The following is a 20,039-nucleotide window of genomic DNA, read 5'->3' on the forward strand; positions in this document are numbered from 1 at the left end:
ATTGGCATTTATGGGATTCGAACCGGCAGATTTCCGATTGCCAGTGCAGATCCCTAGCCCGGAGCCCTAGCCTAGCGTCACACAGTGCGATCGAGTCGCCAGTCGTAAACGTACTCAAACTGCATGAACGTGTTCAGTCCAATTGACATGTCGTGATGTGGATGTTCAGATTATACGTGAACATGATGGCCCAGATTCGTAAAAACGAGATGGCCACGGGCTTGTCAAAGTGTTAACAGAGAAAAGAGCTGCGTTCCCGACTCGTGCCGTACTGCACTCAGAGAAGAAAAAAGACGTCGGTGGATGGTTGAGGCGCAGACAATACGGTCTGTCTGTGATACGGAGTGAATTTACATACATAGTCTGTGTGATTTCCACTAAAGGTTTCCTAAAGCCCACCATAAAACAGAATGTCCGTGACCCTGTATTATGGAAATAACCACAAAAGGAAATAATATTTTTACAAAGATGCAGCAGACGTGTTTTCAAACGGGCGTCCGACAGTAAACTGACTCAAAGATGGCTGAACTGCTGGTCATATGGGATCGAGACAGGAAGGGGCTGGTCCAGGAAGTGACATCAACAACAACATTTATTTCTAAAGCACATTTTCATACAAAAAGTAGCTCAAAGTGCTTTACATAATGAAGAAAAGAAAAATAAAAGACAAAATAAGAATTTAAAATAAGACAACATTAGTTAACATAGAAAAGGAGTAAGGTCCGATGGCCAGGGTGGACAGAAAAAACAAAAAAAAACTCCAGAAAGCTGGAGAAAAAAATAAAATCTGTAGGGGTTCCAGGCCACGAGACCACCCAGTCCCCTTTGGGCATTCTACCTAACATAAATGAAATAGTCCTCTTTGTAGTTCGGGTTTTTCACGGAGTCACTTGATGCTGATGGTCATACAGACTTCTGGCTTTTAATCCATCCATCATTGTTGGAACATCATGGTACTTAGAGTAGATGGTGGTGGCGCACGCCACCACCAACAGGACACCGGAAAAGGAAACAGAAGAGAGAGTAGGGGTTAGTACAGATTTTGAATGAATAGTTATTATAATGAATTAGATATACAGAGTGTCAGGATTAAATTACAGTGAAGTTATGAGAAGGCCATGTTAAAGTAATGTGTTTTCAGTAGTTTTTTAAAGTGCTCCACTGTATTAGCCTGGCGAATTCCTACTGGCAGGCTATTCCAGATTTTAGGTGCATAACAGCAGAAGGCCGCCCGCCTCACCACTACTTTTAAGTTTTGCTCTTGGAATTCTAAGGAGACACTCAGTTGAGGATCTGAGGTTACGATTTGGAATATAAGGTGTCAGACATTCCGATATATAAGCCGAGGCGAGATTATTTAAAGCTTTATATATCTCGATGTGGAGGAGCAGCGGCTCTACTCTGAGCCCCTCCTGGATGACTGAGCTTCTCACCCTATCTTTAAGGGAGAGCCCAGACACCCTGCGGAGGAAACTCATTTCAGTCGCTTGTATTCGCGATCTCGTTCTTTCGGTCACTACCCATAGCTCATGACCATAGGTGAGGGTAGGAACGTAGATCTGCCTAGATTTGCCTTACGGCTCAGCTCCTTTTTCACCACGACAGACCGATGCAGAGCCCTCATCACTGTGGACGCCGCACCGATCTGCCTGTCGATCTCACACTCCATTCTTTAAATAAAAGGTTGTTATGTTACCTGACTATTACTGAGGGGTATTAGAACACATCTCTTAAATAAATTTGTTATATATATATATTTTATTAGAATATTAATTACTATAGTAACATCTATGGTGTTACGGGTCAAGTTTGACCCATATATATTTATTTCAAAGAAAAAGGCAAAAAAGTATTTTCAAAAATAACTTTAATATAAATGGAAAGCTAAACAAGTAAATCTCAAAATGTGGATTTGTAAGGTCAAACAAACAATGAACAATCAAGCAAATCAAACCAATAGAAATGAGGCACTAGTTCCAAAAAACGTCTTTTTGTGTGCAAGAACATGCCTGTGCATTTAGATGCATGTGTGGCAAAAAGTGAGACTTTTCGTGTGTTCTTTGCAAATCTATTTTTTGCAGTAGAAGCAGAGTACGTCTGTCTTTCTGTCTTTATTGCTAGGGCAGACCTGACAGCTCTTTCTTTTAGAATCAGGTGGCCTCAGTGGGGTTGTGGCTGTGGCCGTGTAGGTTGATGTTGAGGCAGTGCTGGCCAAAGAGGATGCTGGCACTGATGCTCTTTGTGTTGCTGATGGTGTGGAAGGAGTGCTACATGAGCTCTGCAGCTGTCTGACCAAGGCTGCAGCGGCTGGGTCCCGGGGCACCCGTTCCCTGCACTCAATGTGTGCCTTGACAAGGGAACTTCCTAACTCCTCAAGAAACATTCTCCGCTTGTTTTTTCTGGTTGAGTTCCACCCTAGGTGAATGTGGGTCCACAACACAAATGCATTGTATGCAGACACATCTAGAATGTTATAAAACACAACCATTGGCCATCTCCTGGTCATTCTCTGGCAAGTGTAGGTGGCAGTCAGCTTGTCCAGGTTGTCCACTCCACCCTTGTTTTTATTATAGTCCAAGATAATTATGGGCTTTTTGTCACTTGCTGATGACACAGCTGCGTCTTTGTGAAAAGTGGACATAAGTATCACACTCCGGTGTTTTTTTTGGACAATATGAAACAACTGTGGTGGTGTCTGTAAAAGCAAATTTTGAAGAAAGTGGAGCGCTGTCCTTCACCTGCAACATTTCGGCAGGCAGCTCAGGTTTTTTTTTTTTTTTTACTGTTCCCACCATGGTAAGTTTCCACCTGAGAAGTTCTTGTCCAAGGTCATAGCTGGTAAAGAAATAGTCACATGTGATATTGTGACCCTGCAGTCCAGTAGTCATATCGAGGACTACACGTTTTCCTTGATTTTTCTCAGGAATGCCACTTGCATGTTTGCCTGTGTAAATCTGCAGATTCCATGCATAGCTGGTTTTTGCATCACAGGCTGCCCAAATTTTTATGCCGTATTTCCCTGGCTTGGCGGCACGGTGGCGCAGTGGGTAGTGCTGCTGCCTTGCAGTTGGGAGATCTGGGGACCTGGGTTCGCTTCCCGGGTCCTCCCTGCGTGGAGTTTGCATGTTCTCCCCGTGTCTGCGTGGGTTTCCTCCGGGCGCTCCGGTTTCCTCCCACAGTCCAAAGACATGCAGGTTAGGTGGATTGGAGATTCTAAATTAGACCTAGTGTGTGCTTGGTGTGTTTGTGTGTGTCCTGCGGTGGGTTGGCACCTCTGACCGGGATTGGTTCCCTGCCTTGTGCCCTGTGTTGGCTGGGATTGGCTCCAGCAGACCCCCGTGACCCTGTGTTCGGATTCAGCGGGTTGGAAAATGGATGGATGGATGGATGGATTTCCCTGGCTTACTAGGCATGTACTGCCGGAAAGGACATTTTCCACTGAAAGGGACAAAACGTTCATCTACTGTTACCTCTGGCCCTGGGTTGAACATCAGTGGAAGGAACTGCACCCACCTTTCCCAGACATCCCTGATGGGAGCAAGCTTGTCAGATTTTTCTCTAGTTTCTCTGTTGTCAAATCTAAGGACTCTTGATATCATTCGAAATGACTGAAGTGACATTGTTGCCCGGAAAATATTTCTGCCTGTCGACGCATCCCAGAGACTATCAGTGGCCTCATTGCTGGATTTGTAAACACCAGCAAGAAGAAGAACACCAATATAAGCATCCAGGTATTCCTCATCAATGTCATTCCACATGTCGCCATGAACCTTTTTTTCCTTCAAGGTTTGTCATAGCAATCATGACTTTCTTTAGTGACAATGGCATAAACAGATCAAAACATGTCTTGATGTCACTTACTCTCGTCACAGCAAACCTTGTGATTCCAGGGGTCATTTTGATGACATTTGCAGCAGCTGCCCTGCCATGTAAGTCAGGAGGTACTGAGCTCCAACAGATGTTACCACTTTTGGATTTGAACGTTTCAGCAGGAGTGAGTGCAGCTTCAGCATCGGTGACCTCCTCATCAGACTCGTAAGGTGTGTCTGTGCCTTCTGGTAGATACTCTACAATGTCTTCCTCCTCGGAAACCTGCTCATCTGTATCACTGTGCTGTTCTGTGTCCTCTGCCTCATTTTCAGAAAAGATATGATCCAGAGCTTGGCTTACTGTAAATCTTCTTCTCGTTTTTGACTGCTGCAAACAGGAGATGTGTACTCTGCAAGTCACCAACGCTAAACTAAATTTGTCTTATGCAAGCCTTCCATGTCTGAACAGGTCTGTCTTTGTTTGTTTGATTTGTTTGTTCAGGTAAGGAGACACACAGGCAGAGAGAGAAGACCCTCAAAGTGTGTTTAGGATTTTGGTTTTGACCCTAACTATTGTTTTATAACCTTAAATTATAACTGGGTCAAAACTGACCCTACCAACACAAAGGTAATCATTTTCACCAGAGCATTTTATAATTTATTACAATTGGTTTTTTTTTTGTTTTATTTTAATTAAATACAGATTCCTGACAAAGTCAAAAATCCTTGATGCAATAAACAAAATTAGGTAGCAGTTTTATGCATTTAAAAAGTAAAACGGGTCGGTGCTGACCCTAACACAAGAGGAAGGATATACAGCTAATGCAATGTATTTTTTACTGGAATAATGTGTGCCTTGGTGGACCTTAAGATCCGACACACTGGGTGACGGTGGTGGGGTGGTCTTCATCCTGTAATTCAAATGTCTAAATTACGCATACACAAGACCTGAGCACACTCTCCATAATTTATGTGGAGCACCAGATCAGACTGCAGTGTTGCGCCGACGGGGTCTTCCCCTGGGGCTCCCCCGATGACTGCGAGGCATTTCACATAACGACCGCGAGCCTGTGAATAAAGAGTGACATGCCAGTAAAAAAAAAAATCTAACGAAATGCGGCATTTGAACAAAAATAAATCAAAATAAAAACACCGCATGTGTTTCGATCAGTTAACGCCGCAGCAGCTTTCCTGGCATTGCAACAAATTGGAAAAGCACAGCGCGGTCTCCCAAAACGACGTTTTCTATGAAGTTTCGGACTTCTGCGGAGGGGCAGGCGGCTTTATAAGAGTTTCACTCCTTATTTATTTATTTATTTTTAACCGTCCCAGAGCTGGGAGGAAGTGACACAAGCGCATTGTGTCACCTCTGAAATTTCTTTGCGGATTTCTCCACCTGGTACGCGATGCGCTGAGTCACCAGGCTGCCCAAGACTCGCAGTGACGCGCCAGCCAACCCGGGCAGGAAGAGCCTGCGGTGAAGGGCTGAGCGCAGAGGAAGCGACGGCTGCCTGCCTGCCTGTCGACCGGCCAGCCCACCACACGGCTTCGTGCGCACATCCTCTGCCTGAGCTTCACTTCTTCGGCTCGGAGCGTCGCTTGTGCGAGTCGTTTGTCATCCCGGTGGCACTTCTAAAACTAAAGCTCATCTTTAATGCGTTTGAATGGTTCTCCTGACATGAAGAGATAAAGAGGCGAGCCGGCGGACGGTACACAGCTCGGGCAACGCGGCCGAACACGAGGGAAGATGCCTTCATCCCGCTGGCTGTTCGTGCTGATGTGCTGCTGCCTCTTCTTGGTGACGAGGAGCTGCTTCCAGAAAACCACAGGTAACTTCAGAAAGGAATGTAAGATGTGATTAGACCTCGGGGTCAGCTGAAGAAAGATTACACGGGCATTAATGGGTTGGGGTTAGTTGTGATGGCGTTTGCACCCGTGTCTGCGGCTCTCTTTTAAGTCGCTTTGATAGTCGGCAATGTAATCCACTGGTCTGCTATTTCCCAGATGCATTCCTGCCTTTCCACCCGTTAATGGTGCCAGCATAGGATTTGACATCTCGTAAGTCTGTTCTGGAGAAATGTGGGTGTAAAGAAATGGAAGGAGAAGTCAGTGTGTGTGTGTGTGTGTGTTTGTGTGTGTGTTGTAAAGGATAAAGAAAATGAAGGGATGAATCAACAGACTAATAGATGAAAGGAAAGATGACCAGAGAGTGGAGGAATGGATGGGCGATTCAGTAATAAATCAGTAGATCTTAAGGTGGATGGATGGACCAAACAATGACTTGATGAATGGCTGAGTGAATGGACTGATCAGAAGAAAATGGATGGATGGATGGATGAAACAGTTTGGGTGAGTTTGTCCTGAACCTGATTGACTTCAAGTCCAGTTTCAGTTCCAACATTTTGTCCAATGATGACTGGACAACCTTTAATATTGTAGTGGCAAAGGTGGCTTCAGGGAATGGATGGATAAAACAAAAATAAGTCGAGAGAGGAATTAATGGAAAGATGTTTGGATTAGGGGCGGCACGGTGGCGCAGTGGGTAGCACTGCTACCTCGCAGTTGGGAGACCTGGGGACCTGGGTTCGCTTCATGGGTCCTCCCTGTGTGGAGTTTGCATGTTCTCCCCGTGTCTGCGTGGGTTTCCTCCCACAGTCCAAAGACATGCATGTTAGGTGCACTGGCCATCCTAAACTGGCCCTAGTGTGTGATTGGTGTGTTTGTGTGTGTCCTGTGGTGGGTTGGCACCCTGCCCGGGATTGGTTCCTGCCTTGCGCCCTGTGTTGGCTGGGATTGGCTCCAGCAGACCCCCGTGACCCTGTGTTCGGATTCAGCGGGTTGGAAAATGGATGGATGGATGTTTGGATTAGTGAATAAATATATAGATGCATCAATTAATTATTCTATGGATGAATCAATCACTCAGTATATCAAAGGAAAGATGAATGGACCATTCAGTCAGAAAGTGGGGCGTTAGGGTTGATGGATGGACCAAATAATAAATTGGTGGATGTCAGGCTGAACAGATTGAAGTTAAAGACAGGTACAGATAAACCAAATGATCAGAAAAAAGGGAAAAGAAGAAAGGATCATTTGATCGGAAAATTGATCCGTGGATATTGGACGGAGTAATCTATTGGTAGATGTTAGGGTGGCTGGATGGACCAAACGATGAACTGATTGATGGCTGACTGGATGGATTAACCAGAAAAACATGGAGATGGATGGAGGAGCTGGAACAGTTTGTGTAAGTTTGTCCTGCATTCATAAGCACTTTGAGTGTGGGAAAGGCGCTATATATATAAAAAGTATTATTATGGTACACTGAATGGATTGATCTGTAAACCATGTATAGATATATCAATTGATCAGTAAAGAACAGGAATGGAGAAATGTACAGATGGATGGATGGCTTGATAAATGGTCAGACTGGTCAATTGATCAGTGGATGACTGGAAAGATGAGCTGACCATTTAGTTAGAAAATTGAGGACTGGACGTGTGCATGGAGTAATCAATCAGTAAGTTGTTAGGCTGGATGGATGGACCAAACAATGGACTGATGGATGGCTAAGTGGATGGACTGACCAATAGAAAAGCACGTAAGAGAATAGATGAATGAAACAGTTTGGGTGAGTTTGCCCTGCAATGTATGGACTCCATTCATAAGCACCTTAAGTGTGGGAAAGGCGCTATATAAGTAAAAGTTATTATTATTATTATTATTATAGCTAGATAGATAGATACTTTATTAAATTCCCATACTCCAGCAGCAGCATACTGATAATAACAATATTAAATTAAAGAGTGATAACAATGCAGGTATACAGACAATAACTTTGTATAATGTTAACGTTTACCCCCCCCCCCCCCCCCCCCGGTGGAATTGAAGAGTCACATTGTGTGGTGGAGGAACGATCTCCTCAGTCTGTCAGTGGAGCAGGACGGTGACAGCAGTCTGTCACTGAAGCTGCTCCTCTGTCTGGAGATGATCCTGTTCAGTGGATGCAGTGGATTCTCCATAATTGACAGGAGTCTGCTCAGCGCCCGTCGCTCTGCCACAGATGTCAAACTGTCCAGCTCTGTGCCTACAATAGAGCCTGCCTTCCTCACCAGTTTAACCAGGCGTGAGGCGTCCCTGTTCTTTATGCTGCCTCCCCAGCACACCACTGCGTAGAAGAGGACGCTCGCCACAACCGTCTGATAGAACATCTGCAGCATCTTATTGCAGATGTTGAAGGACGCCAGCCTTCTAAGGAAATATAGTCAGCTCCGTCCTCTCTTGCACAGAGCATCAGTTTTGACATTCCAGTCTAATTTATCATCCAGTTGCACTCCCAGGTATTTATAGGTCTGCACCATCTGCACACAGTCACCTTTGATGATCACGGGGTCAATGAGGGGCCTGGTCCTCCTAAAATCCACCACGAGCTCCTTGGTTTTGCTGGTGTTCAGGTGTAGGTGGTTTGAGTCGCACCATTTAACAAAGTCCTTGATTAGGTTCCTATACTCCTCCTCCAGCCCACTCCTGATGTAGCCCATGATAGCAGTGTCGTCAGCGAACTTTTGCACGTGGCACGACTCCGAGTTGTATTGAAAGTCTGATGTATATCGGCTGAACAGGACCGGAGAAAGTACAGTCCACTGCGGCGCTCCTGTGTTGCTGACCACAATGTCAGACCTGTAGTTCCCGAGACGCACATACTGATGACTGTCTGTAAGATAGTCCACGATCCATGCCACCAGGTATGAATCTACTCCCATCTCTGCCAGCTTGTCCCTAAGGAACAGAGTTTGGATTGTGTTGAAGGCGCTAGAGAAGTCCAGAAACATAATTCTTACTGCACCACTGCCTCTGTCCAAGTGGTACACTGAATGGATCGATCAGTAAACCATCCATCCATCCATTATCCTATATCCTAACTACAGGGTCACAGGGGTCTGCTGGAGCCAATCCCAGCCAACACAGGGTGCAAGGCAGGAAACAAACCCCGGGCAGGGCGCCAGCCCACCACAGTAAACCATGTATAGATATATCAAATGATCAGTAAAGAAAAGGAAAGGTGAACAGCCCATCCAGAAAATGGAGAAATGTACAGGTGGATGGATGGGTTGATAAATGGTCAGACTGGTCAGTTGATCAGTGGATGCCTGGAAAGACGAGCCGATCATTTGGTCAGGAAATTGAAGACTGGACGTGTGCATGGAGTAATCAATCAGTAAGTGTTAGGCTGGATGGATGGACCAAACCATGGACTGATGGATGGATTGATTAGAAAAAGCTTTTAGATGGGTGGATGGAAACATCTGTGTGAGTCTGCCTTGCAACTGGGAGAGAAGTGGTCTGTGGTGTTGTGCAGGTGTTTAAGTAATAATAATAATAATACATTTTATTTATATAGCGCCTTTCCCATGCTCAAGGCACATAAGTAAGTTATCAGGTCCCGAGAGCGGGTACAGGTGGGCACATGACAGCCGCACTCTGGAGTTGATTGTGGTGCTTGGCTGATCGCGCACTCATGTGCAAATGCAAGCGGATCAGTCTTCTGCCACATTCATACCTGGGAGTGAGCGGAGGGTCACATCTCCACCCCATCAGGCCTGCAGGGCAGAGAGGGGGACGAGGAATAACAGTGAGATATGATAGGGAGAGAAAAAGAAGAGAGTCTGAGGTTCAAATGGGGACAAAAATTCTGGAGACAGAAGGATTGGGAGCCACAGGGGTGTAGAGGAAAAGGGGCTGGAAGGAGATACCCCAGAAGGAGAGTAGGGCCAGCGCTTGAGGGGGATGAAGAGAAACGGGCATTTCTTGGGACAGCTGGAGTGACCCGATGCTTGTTCCTGCAGAGGGCCGAGGAGCGGCAGTGGGAGACAGTGAGACATGAAGCTCGGTGTGTCCCACTGCTGGGAGCCCAAGGTGACAGCAGTGACCTGAACCTGTGAAAGAAGGTTGGCTGTGCCTGTCGGCAGGACGTCTCCTCTGGCTGCAGGATCCCATCTAGAGTAAGCAGAGGAGATGTCAGTTTTAGGAAGGATGAACTGGGGACCGAGTTTTTGTTTTATTTCTAGAACTGTTTCCTGCTTTGGGATTTTAATCTTGTTTTTAAAGGATGTTTATTTATGGATTGTTTTAACCTTCACCCTCACATGCATTTTTATGGATGTATTTATTGGATTTTTGACTTTTTCATTTATGCAAAGAAAATTACACTGCACTGTGTTTACTTTGAGACATTTTATCTCATATATATTTCTCTTCTGGTTCGTCCTGCTTCCACTTCAAAACCGGTCCCGCCCACACGCAGCTGACACGGCATTTCTCGATTCCTATTCGTCCTCTTCCATGTCATGCACTACACTGGCCTGCTGAGCGTAATCCATCCAACAAGTACTCGAGGTGCTGCCACAACGGTAAAGTAGCTTTACCACCTTTGCGGGAGCCACCTGTGTCTTTACAACAGCTTCTTACACAGCAAACATCAGAAGCTAAAAATGATCGTGAACACATTTGAGAATACAACTCTTCTCTAGCGTTTGCTTCCATGGGTGCACAGATAACTCAGTCTCCTGGCCACGGACCGTACTGTTTTAAGTTACACAGACAAATTTATCACCAAATCTCTCCACTATACGCTAACACTTCTACCTCTCCAGGGTATGGACAGTTATATGTTTTTGACACAGCACAAGATACTGAAGTACGCTTACAAAATAAAGCAAACTCTGCATGCAGCAAAAATGTACTTCTCCAGCTAGATTCCATGCTCAGAACCATCAACCCCTTCGCTAAATCATACAAACACTTGCATGAAATCACTCAGTCCAATCCAACAGCATCTGTACGAATGGTTTTCAAGGAAAACCCTTGGCAGGATTTACGACGACCCCTACATGTCACACCGATGTTGCAGCGATTTTCGTCTGAGAAGATGGCGAACCGCCTGCCGAAAGGGACATTTGTATCTATCCCATAGGCAACTCCTGTAAACAGATTTCCACGCTGAATATGAATTGCGATCCTATGGCTTACCCGCTTTTATTCCCTTACGGAGACATTGGCTGGCACAAAGATTTACAACATGTTCCCGATAAAAGAACTGCCAAGCGAACAAGGCTTACTCAATGCCAATTTTACGCGTACAGATTAGCAATGAGGAATACATTTAGTATTTTGCACTCCAGTGGCACACTATTCCAACAGTGCGTCATAGATGCGTATGTTAAAACAGAGGGTGTGTGTCTCAACTATCTCAGATTACATCAACAAGATCTGCGCATGGAACTATCAGACGCACTGCAAGCAAACGCTGAAAATAACAACGTACGTGTAGGCAAAATGATCAGATTACCGTCCACATTTCCAGGAAGTCCAAGATACATGCAACAAAACTATCAGGATGCCATGGCCATGGTACGTAAATTCGGAAAGCCTGATTTATTTATCACTTTCACATGTAATCCTGCTTGGCTGGAAATTCTACATGCACACTGCGTCTTTCAAGACGTATTTATTTCTTCTTGATTTCTGAATTCCTTTCTCACCGTTTTCCGTTCCTATTCTTACACCACTGTATGCTACGGCGGGCGTCGGATAGTTGTTGATAAAAGTGCTAACATTTTTATGCCTACACCTCGCTGTAAGTGCATGTCCTCATTTGCCCTGCTCATCTTGGTTCATGACTATCGACGGTTTGGGTTCAAGGGGCTCTTGGGTCTAACAGGGACCATGGAACCAACCCAGACCCCCCCCCCCGGGGACAATTTTTAGACCCCCACCCATTGTGTATTTAAACCTCACATTTTGACTGTCTATGTGTAATTCCTTACATTTACTGACATTAAATTTCGTCTGCCCAAGCCTGTCTGCTATCCAAGTCCCACTGTGATGATTTAATGGATTCCAGATTATCTGTCAGTCCACCTATCTTGGTATCATCTCCAAACGTAACCAGCTTGTTCTTTATATTCCTATCTAAATCATTTATATATATCAAAAATACTGCGGTGGGCTGGCACCCTGCCCGGGATTGGTTCCTGCCTTGTGCCCTGTGTTGGCTGGGATTGTCTCCAGCAGACCCCCGTGACCCTGTGTTCGGATTCAGCGGGTTGGAAAATGGATGGATGGATATCAAAAATAGTAGCGGCCCTAGCACTGACCCCTGCTGGTCACCACTCTTAACATCAGCCAATTCTGATGAGATTCACCCTCTGCTTCCTGTGTCTGAGCCAATTCTGCACCCATCTACACACTACACCCTGAACTGCCATTTCTTTTAGTTTGATGCCCACCCTCTCATGTGGCACCTTTTGAAATGCTTTCTGAAAATCCACATCAATAACATCATCTGCTCCACTCGTATCCTTTTGTTGCCTCCTCATAGAATTCCTGCCTGTTAGTAAAACACGACCTCCTTCTTCTGACCCCATACTGACTGTCCTGTCCTTGCCAGGTGTTGCTCAATCTTATCCTTAATAATTACTTCCATTATTTTTCCTGTAATGCATGTTAAGCTTACTGGCCTGTAGTTACTTGGATCTGCCTGGTCATCCTTTATATTTAACGGGATGATATTTGCCATTTTACAGTTCTTCGGAATCTCCCCAGTGCACAGTGACTTCCTAAAAATATGCATCAGGGGTTTATATCTGCACTCACTGGCCTCCTTAAGAACTCTGTGGTTAATATTATCTGGTCCTGCTGATTTGTTTGATGTCAGCCTATTTAATCTCAGCTGCTCTTCTCTCTTTACAATTTCCAAGTTTCTTCAGTACCTCCTTAGTAGTCCCTGTTACTGCTGGCAGGTTATCCACTTCCTCATTTGTGAAGACCTTAGGAAAATATGAGTTTAGGGCATCCACTATTTTGTTATCTGTATCTTTTAATTCACCTTTACAATATCTGATGCACTTCACCTCCTCCTTGACTGATCTTTTACTACTAAAATACTGAAAGAATCTCTTAGGGTCGTCTTTCGCCTTATCTGCTGTATTCCTCTCTTTTAGCCTCCCTGATATTCTTCTTAATGGTGGCCCTCATGTTCTCATACGCCCTACAATTCACTTTGGAGATATTCATCTTCTATGCCTTACTCATCTGCTTTTAGCTTTGCAGCTTCTTTTTTAACTCTTTATTAACTTTATTAATATTAATTATTTTTTTTAAATGTCCTATTAATTCCAAATGTAGGTATGTACCTGTCTTGCATTACATGTAAAACATTATTAAAGTTGCTTCTCGACTGTCTCCACTCTTGAATGCTTATCTCAGTCCATCATCTTCAGACTTTCCCGCATCTGCTCAAAATTTGCCCTACCAAAGTTAAACTTAACAGTTTTAGTCTTTACATCTACACTCTTACAAAACATATTAATGTATTATGTTATGGTCACGTGACCCTAGTGGTCCAATCACCTGTAAACCCTCAATTCTATCCTGATTATTGTAAAATACTTAATCTGGACCGGTGTCACCCCATGTTGGTGTGTTAAAAAACAGTTACCAATTATATCTAAAAATTCCTGCTCTTCTGCTCTAGTACTTCCAAGGTTATCCCAGTTAATATCCGGGTAGTTAAAGTCGCACATGACTATAATATCCCCCTGTATTGTAGCAAAATTGTTATTAGTCACAATAAAACAAATGCCCTTCAATATAATGATGTTATGGTTTGGACATGTGCAGACGAGAGATGCTGGGTATATTGAGAGAAAGGTGCTAAGGATAGAGCTGCCAGGGAAGAGGAGAAGAGGAAGGCCTAAGAGAAGGTTTATGGATGTGATGAGAGAGGACATGAAGGTGGTGGTGTGACAGAGCAAGATGACGAGGACAGGAAGAGATGGAAAAAGATGATCCGCTGTGGCAACCCCTAACGGGAGCAGCCGAAAGAAGAATAAGATTTGAGTGTAGACGCCATAGCCAAGTCTTGTCCTGTCATGTCAAAATGTGTCACCATAGGTTAATGACCAGAAGGTGTAATGTCATCAAAATTGAAACTTGAAGCTATTCAATTATTAGAAGACATAAGGGTACAGAAATTGAGATGGAAGACTGATTGGCAGCCTAATGCTACCAAAATTCCAAACTCAAAACCTTGGAATAATCAGAAGACATAAAGCCATCGAAGATCGAGACAGAAGGCTGTTAAAGAAGCCAAAACGAGAATGGCGGCGAATCTTAAAGAAAGAAGGCACTTACCCCAGAGGACTGTTGGATCCGGAATCTTGGACACCTCACTGAATGTTAAATGGGGTTCTAACGCCAAGTATCTGTGACTTCTGGGAGGCAGCCCTTAGCAACAGAACAGCACATCCTAACAACCCAGGCACAAAATGGCCAAGTGACATGCTTAGAAAGTTAAATGATTACCAAAAAAACACCCACACAGTGTTATTCCCTGACCCATGAAGCCCCCAAGACCCCACAACAAAAGCAACAGAAAAGAAAATGAACAAGTAGTTGGATGAAGAGATCAATCAATCAGTAAGTCGACAAATTAATGGAAAATGACGGGATCAGCAAATGGACGAGTCAGTCAGTAAGTGGAAGGATGGTGTGATGGACGGCAGGCAGCACAACCCGGCCAGGATACCCCAAGAATGAAAGGATTGGGGAAGGCATCTATTTTTGGACACTAATGCCCCCAAGACATTAGATGGCAGCTCCCCTGGAGTGTAGCAGTGCCCCGAGTTCCCACAGGGCATCCTGGGAGTTGGAGTTTGGTGCTGTGGGCACCACCAGCAGGTGCTACAGAAGGACCAGGGGAGTCAGGATTCCCTTATAGCCTGGAAGTACTGTCAAGTCATGAGGACGGAAATCCAGAAGTACTTCCGGGCTGACGAAAAACTTGAATTCTCCGTCTGACCCGGAAGTGCTGGCAAGTCACATGGCAGGAAGAACAGAAGCACAGGAACCCAGCAAGCGCGGTGTAGGACAAAACTTGCTGGCAGGTGTGTTGGAGGAAAGAAAGAATTGTATTGTGATATTTAGTAATTACTTGCCCGTTTATTTGTGGCTGTGGTGCTTGTGGGTACTTTACAGAACAAGAAAAAGAAATTAAATAACTCCTTGGTGTTTTTAGCCTGTGTTCTGCGTCTGTCTGTTGGCGTTAAAAGGTGCAACAGTGACTCCTTTGGATGGAGTTAGTAGATGAATGGGTGTTTTGGTTAATCAGTAAAAGGATGGATGGAACCCTTGATCAGTTGGTGAATGAATGGATGGATCAATTAATCAGTAGAAGAATGGATGATTAATCAGCTGGTTGGGATGGATGGATCAGGGGATCAACAGATGGTTGTGCTGATCCACTGTGGGGGTCTCCTCTCTTGAGCTGGTAGTGAAAAAAAATTTGGTGCAGAAAATAGACGAGTGGACGGAGACACAGATGAGCAGATGAATGGGTGGATGAGAGACGGATTAACAGATGGGTGGATGAATGGGTGGTTATGTGTTTCTTTTAATATATAGTGGATCTTTGATTTCTCTCTCCACAGACATTGAAGATGTAAATAACAGAACACGCTGTGATGACCAGGAGCTGCTTACTAAATACATAGTGGTCAGCATGGCAGTGGAGTTAACGTGTCCCGGTCGACAGTGTTATGATGCGTCAAGACGTTCCCCTGTGAAATGGTATAAGGTAGGCCTTACATTCTTATGAAATCGATTTTTTGACCATCATCGTTGTCAGAATTTATTATGTTGGGGGGCTATCACCTTTGTGGTACAGAAGGGCCTGGTATTACTGGCATCACAGATTTGTAATGAAGTTGGCCTGCTTCATGATAAGAGCTCAAAAAGCCCAAATCACCACCCAAAGGAAAGGAGGTCCCATTTTGGCTGAGGAGGCTAGGGTGGTCATTGTATGTTCATCCCTCAGATGGCTGCACCCAAGTACACCATCATGTTAAATGGAAGCTTTAGCTCAACTGACGCCACTCACATTCACACATATGAAAGGAGCCAAACCAGCAGAGGAGTGCCACGGTGCCACCAGGCCTATGTGACTCTCATTACACTGCAACAGGTGTGAATATGTGGACAGACAGCATGTGGCCTTTCCTACAAGAGGAGACAACTCACTGGATTTGATGTATACAACCTGCAAGGGAGCCTACAAGGCCTCCCCCCCCCAAGCCCACCACCTAGGTCTCTCTGATCACATCACCATCATGCATACAGACCCAGAGTGAGAACCATCAGACCAACGCAACATCTGGTTATGTGTAATATTTTGCAGTATCAAAAGTGGCCCTTCATTTGCAGTTCATGGTCTGCTTAATGCTATACACTTGTATTCATTTTAAAACTAGATTTTTACTTCAGTAGCTTTTTATCTTGTAATTGTCTGTTGAATATTTTTAAACTATATTGATTTTTTTTCTTCTGAGGATCTCTTAAACTATTGGCTGAAACATTAAACTAAGTTTTGTATCTTTATTTCGGCTCTTCAGAAGTTATAAAAGTGATTTTTCTGATTTACTATTAATGATAATCAGTCCATCCATGAAATCAGTTTTTATTTGATACTATGCATGATAATAGGACCCTGAAGCATAGAGTGACATTTTCTATGACACAGCCATTTGGTTGGCCTGCAAACAAGGTTCCCTGTGGTGTTTCAGAAATAGGTTTAATTTTTTGAGCATACACTAAAGTTATCATTAAAGCAAAACTACAAAAGCAGTGGCATAAAAGAAAATAATGTCATTATGTTTCAAAGTGAACTGCTCCTATAAACATATTATATGGCATTAACAGAAAAGCATGTGTCACAAGAACGACCATGAGACATCAAGAAGGTTTGGGGCAGCCACCCATTTAATCGATTACGGCTGCAAAATTGGTCAAAAATGGTAGACATGTTCATTCAACCGAGTCCAAAACAGAACTGACTTCTTCAGACAGTATGGCAGCTTTTAAACGCCAGCTAAGGAAGTGACGTCATCAGCCCCGGAACCGGAAGGAACGTCATTGGCTGCCCCAGAGCCGGGCGGGATTTCCCTAGAATGGTCTGCAACAGATTGAGAGGGAAAATTAGTACACTCCGCCACCCCCTGGCCTGGCATGGAATTACCTGTATTTAAGCCCTTTGGCTGTCTCCTAAACACACGTGTGTGACACATGATTACCAGAGATGCAGTCTCTCTATTGTGGCATCCAAACCCTCACTATTTATAAACCCCCACCACAGACCTGTGAAGGTGACATCACACCGCTTAACTGCCATCGATCTGGAGGAGTACACAGACTCTGTGACTGGCTATATCTCCAAATGCATAGAGGATGTTACTGTTACCAAGGATGTTACCACAAGAGCCAACCAAAAGCCCTGGATGACAAGAGAAGTGCACAAGCTGCTCAAGATCAGAAATGCAGCCTTCAGATCTGGAGACGAGGCCGTCCTCAGGATGACCAGAGCCAACCTGTCTCGCGCTATAAGAAGAGTTAAGTGGGCATACGCGCAGAGGATCAACAAACACTTCAGCAGCACCAGAGACACACGTCGTATGTGGCAGGGCGTTCAGACAATCACAAACTACAAGCCCAATACTCACAGCAGCGATGGTGATGCCTCCCTTCCGGATGAGCTGAACAACTTCTTCGCATGGTTTGAGGCGCAGAACAAAGAGCCTGCGAGAAAAGCAACACCTCCCTCCACTGACCAGGTACTCTGTCTCTCCATAACTGACGTGAAGAGGACTCTATCCAGAGTCAATCCACGCAAGGCTGCAGGACCTGACAACATACCTGGTCGTGTGCTCAAAGAATGTGCCAGTCAACTGGCTGGTGTCCTCACAGACATCTTCAACACATCTCTGAGCCAGTCGTCAGTCCCAGCATGCTTCAAGTCGACCACCATCATACCAGTGCTGAAGAAGACATCAGTGACATGCCTGAATGACTACCGACCAGTTATACTCACGCCAATCATAATGAAGTGATTCGAAAGGTTAGTCATGTCACACATAAAGACTAATCTCCCTGCCTCCCTTGACCCTCTTCAGTTTGCATACCACTCAAACAGGTCAACTGAGGATGCCATATGCTCTGCCCTTCACCTCTCCCTGACACATCTGGATAAAAAAGACACATATGTCAGGATGCTATTCATAGACTTTAGCTCCACCTTCAACACAATCATCACTCAAAAGCTGGTTGTAAAAATGAGCAGGTTGGGCCTGAACACCACCCTCTGCAATTGGATCCTGGACTTCTTAACAGAGAGGCCCCAGTCAGTTCAGATGGGCAGCAACACTTCCAGCAACATCACACTGAGCACTGGAGCTCCACAGGGCTATGTGCTTAGTCCACTGCTGTTCACCCTGCTGACTCACGACTGCACAGCCACAACAACACCAACCACATCATCAAGTTAGCGGAAGATAAGACGCTGCTGGGACTGATAAGCAGGGATGATGAAACAGCATACAGAGATGAGTTGGAACGGTTGTCCGCATGGTGTGAAAACAACAAATCTATCTCTCAATGTCGACAAGACAAAAGAGATTATTGTGGACTTCAGAAAATCACGTCCTGCCCACATCCCACTCAGCATCAACGGTGTAAATGTGGAGACTGTTAGGAATACCAAATTCCTCGGTGTGCACATAACTAAGGAACTTACGTGGTGTAGCAGTAGAGATGTGTGTCCACCTCTTGAACCCTCAGGTACCACTCCAAACACCAGGTGAAAGTACAAGACTCCTTTATTTTGTTCTTATACAGTGCACAAAGCACCCTCCACTCCACACTACTCATATAACTATCATAAATCACAATACTCTCTCCTCCTTCTCCCAGACACTTAGCCACCCTACCTCCCAGCTCAGCTCAGTGTCTGGGCTTTCCCAGAGTCTTTTTATACACCCTGACCCGGAGGTGTTCCTGCCCAACAGTCCACAGTTCCTTATTCTTTCCGGGTCAAGGTAAACAGTCTTTATCTTCACCCCGGAAGCACGTCGTTTCTTTCTGTCCCGGGATTATGACGCACTTCCGGGTTATAGGGCATATAGGAGTCCACGGGCCTCCCGACAGCGACTCCCAGTGGTCCCCAGGGTATCCAGCAGGGCTGTGTACAAAAACTACATAGTCCATGAGGCCCTGCTGGAACTCGGGGCACATCCATGCTGTTGGGAGAGCTCCTCCTGGCGGCCTGGGGGTGAGGGCTGGAATAGGAAGCCGGCAATCCACCACAGTGGACACATAACACCTCATCACTAATCAAGGAAGCCCAGCAGAGACTACACTCACTGAGGCGACTGAAGCAGGCAAGTCTTCCCCCTTCCATCCTCACCATATTCTACAGAGGCACCATTGAGAGTTTTCTGACCAGCTGCATCACGGCCTGGTATGGCAAATGCAACATATCCGACCACAAAAGGATAGTGAAGACAGCAGAGAACATCATTGGGGTGCCTCTCCCTTCACTACAGGACATATTTTACAAACGCAGTGTCCGCAAGGCCTGCAGCATTGTGCAGGACCCCTTATACCCCTCACATGGACTTTTCACACTTCTGCTATCCAAGAGAAGATACTGAAGCATCAAAGCCAGATCTGCCAGGCTGCAGGGGAGTTTTTACCCCCAAGCTGTTAGACTCCTTAACACCAGGCTGCCCCCTGGGACCTTCCACACGGCCTCATCCACCTCTAAAAACAGAACTTTTATACATGTGAGCCACTGACCTGTAAAGATGAGTGTTCATGGAGACAAGAACTGAAGATCTCATACTGACCTTTAAGGATTTGGACACTCTTGATATCCTTCTGCTGTGAAACATTCTGACCTGTCATTGTTTACACGTCTTAAACAACTATTATCATACACTGATCATTTCGGTATTATCTATATCTATTATTTATTATTTATTTAGGGCGGCACGGTGGCGCAGTGGGTAGTGCTGCTGCCTCGCAGTTGGGTGATCTGGGGACCTGGGTTCGCTTCCCGGGTCCTCCCTGTGTGGAGTTTGCATGTTCTCCCCGTGTCTGTGTGGGTTTCCTCCCACAGTCCAAAGACATGCCGGTTAGGTGGATTGGCGATTCTAAATTGGCCCTAGTGTGTGCTTGGTGTGTGGGTGTGTTTGTGTGTGTCCAGCGGTGGGTTGGCACCCTGCCCGGGATTGGTTCCTGCCTTGTGCCCTGTGTTGGCTGGGATTGGCTCCAGCAGACCCCCGTGACCCTGTGTTCGGATTGAGCGGGTTGGAAAATGGATGGATGGATGGATTATTTATT

The 20,039-nt window shown here is 45.2% G+C and overlaps 1 protein-coding gene across 1 annotated transcript in view; it reads left to right on the forward strand.

Annotated features, from left to right (window-relative positions):
* Positions 1 to 5,417: 5,417 nt before the first annotated feature.
* Positions 5,418 to 20,039, forward strand: part of LOC114649864 (interleukin-18 receptor accessory protein-like) — a 58,811-nt gene continuing 44,189 nt past the window's right edge. Inside the window, exons 1-2 of the mRNA XM_028799225.2 lie at positions 5,418 to 5,638; positions 15,299 to 15,444. Coding sequence (XP_028655058.2) covers positions 5,557 to 5,638; positions 15,299 to 15,444 — 228 coding nt within the window. The 5' untranslated portion in view covers positions 5,418 to 5,556. The remainder of the gene's footprint in view (positions 5,639 to 15,298; positions 15,445 to 20,039) is intronic.

Source organism: Erpetoichthys calabaricus, chromosome 4 (genome assembly GCF_900747795.2).
Source record: "Erpetoichthys calabaricus chromosome 4, fErpCal1.3, whole genome shotgun sequence".
Taxonomy (NCBI): Eukaryota; Metazoa; Chordata; class Cladistia; order Polypteriformes; family Polypteridae; genus Erpetoichthys; species Erpetoichthys calabaricus.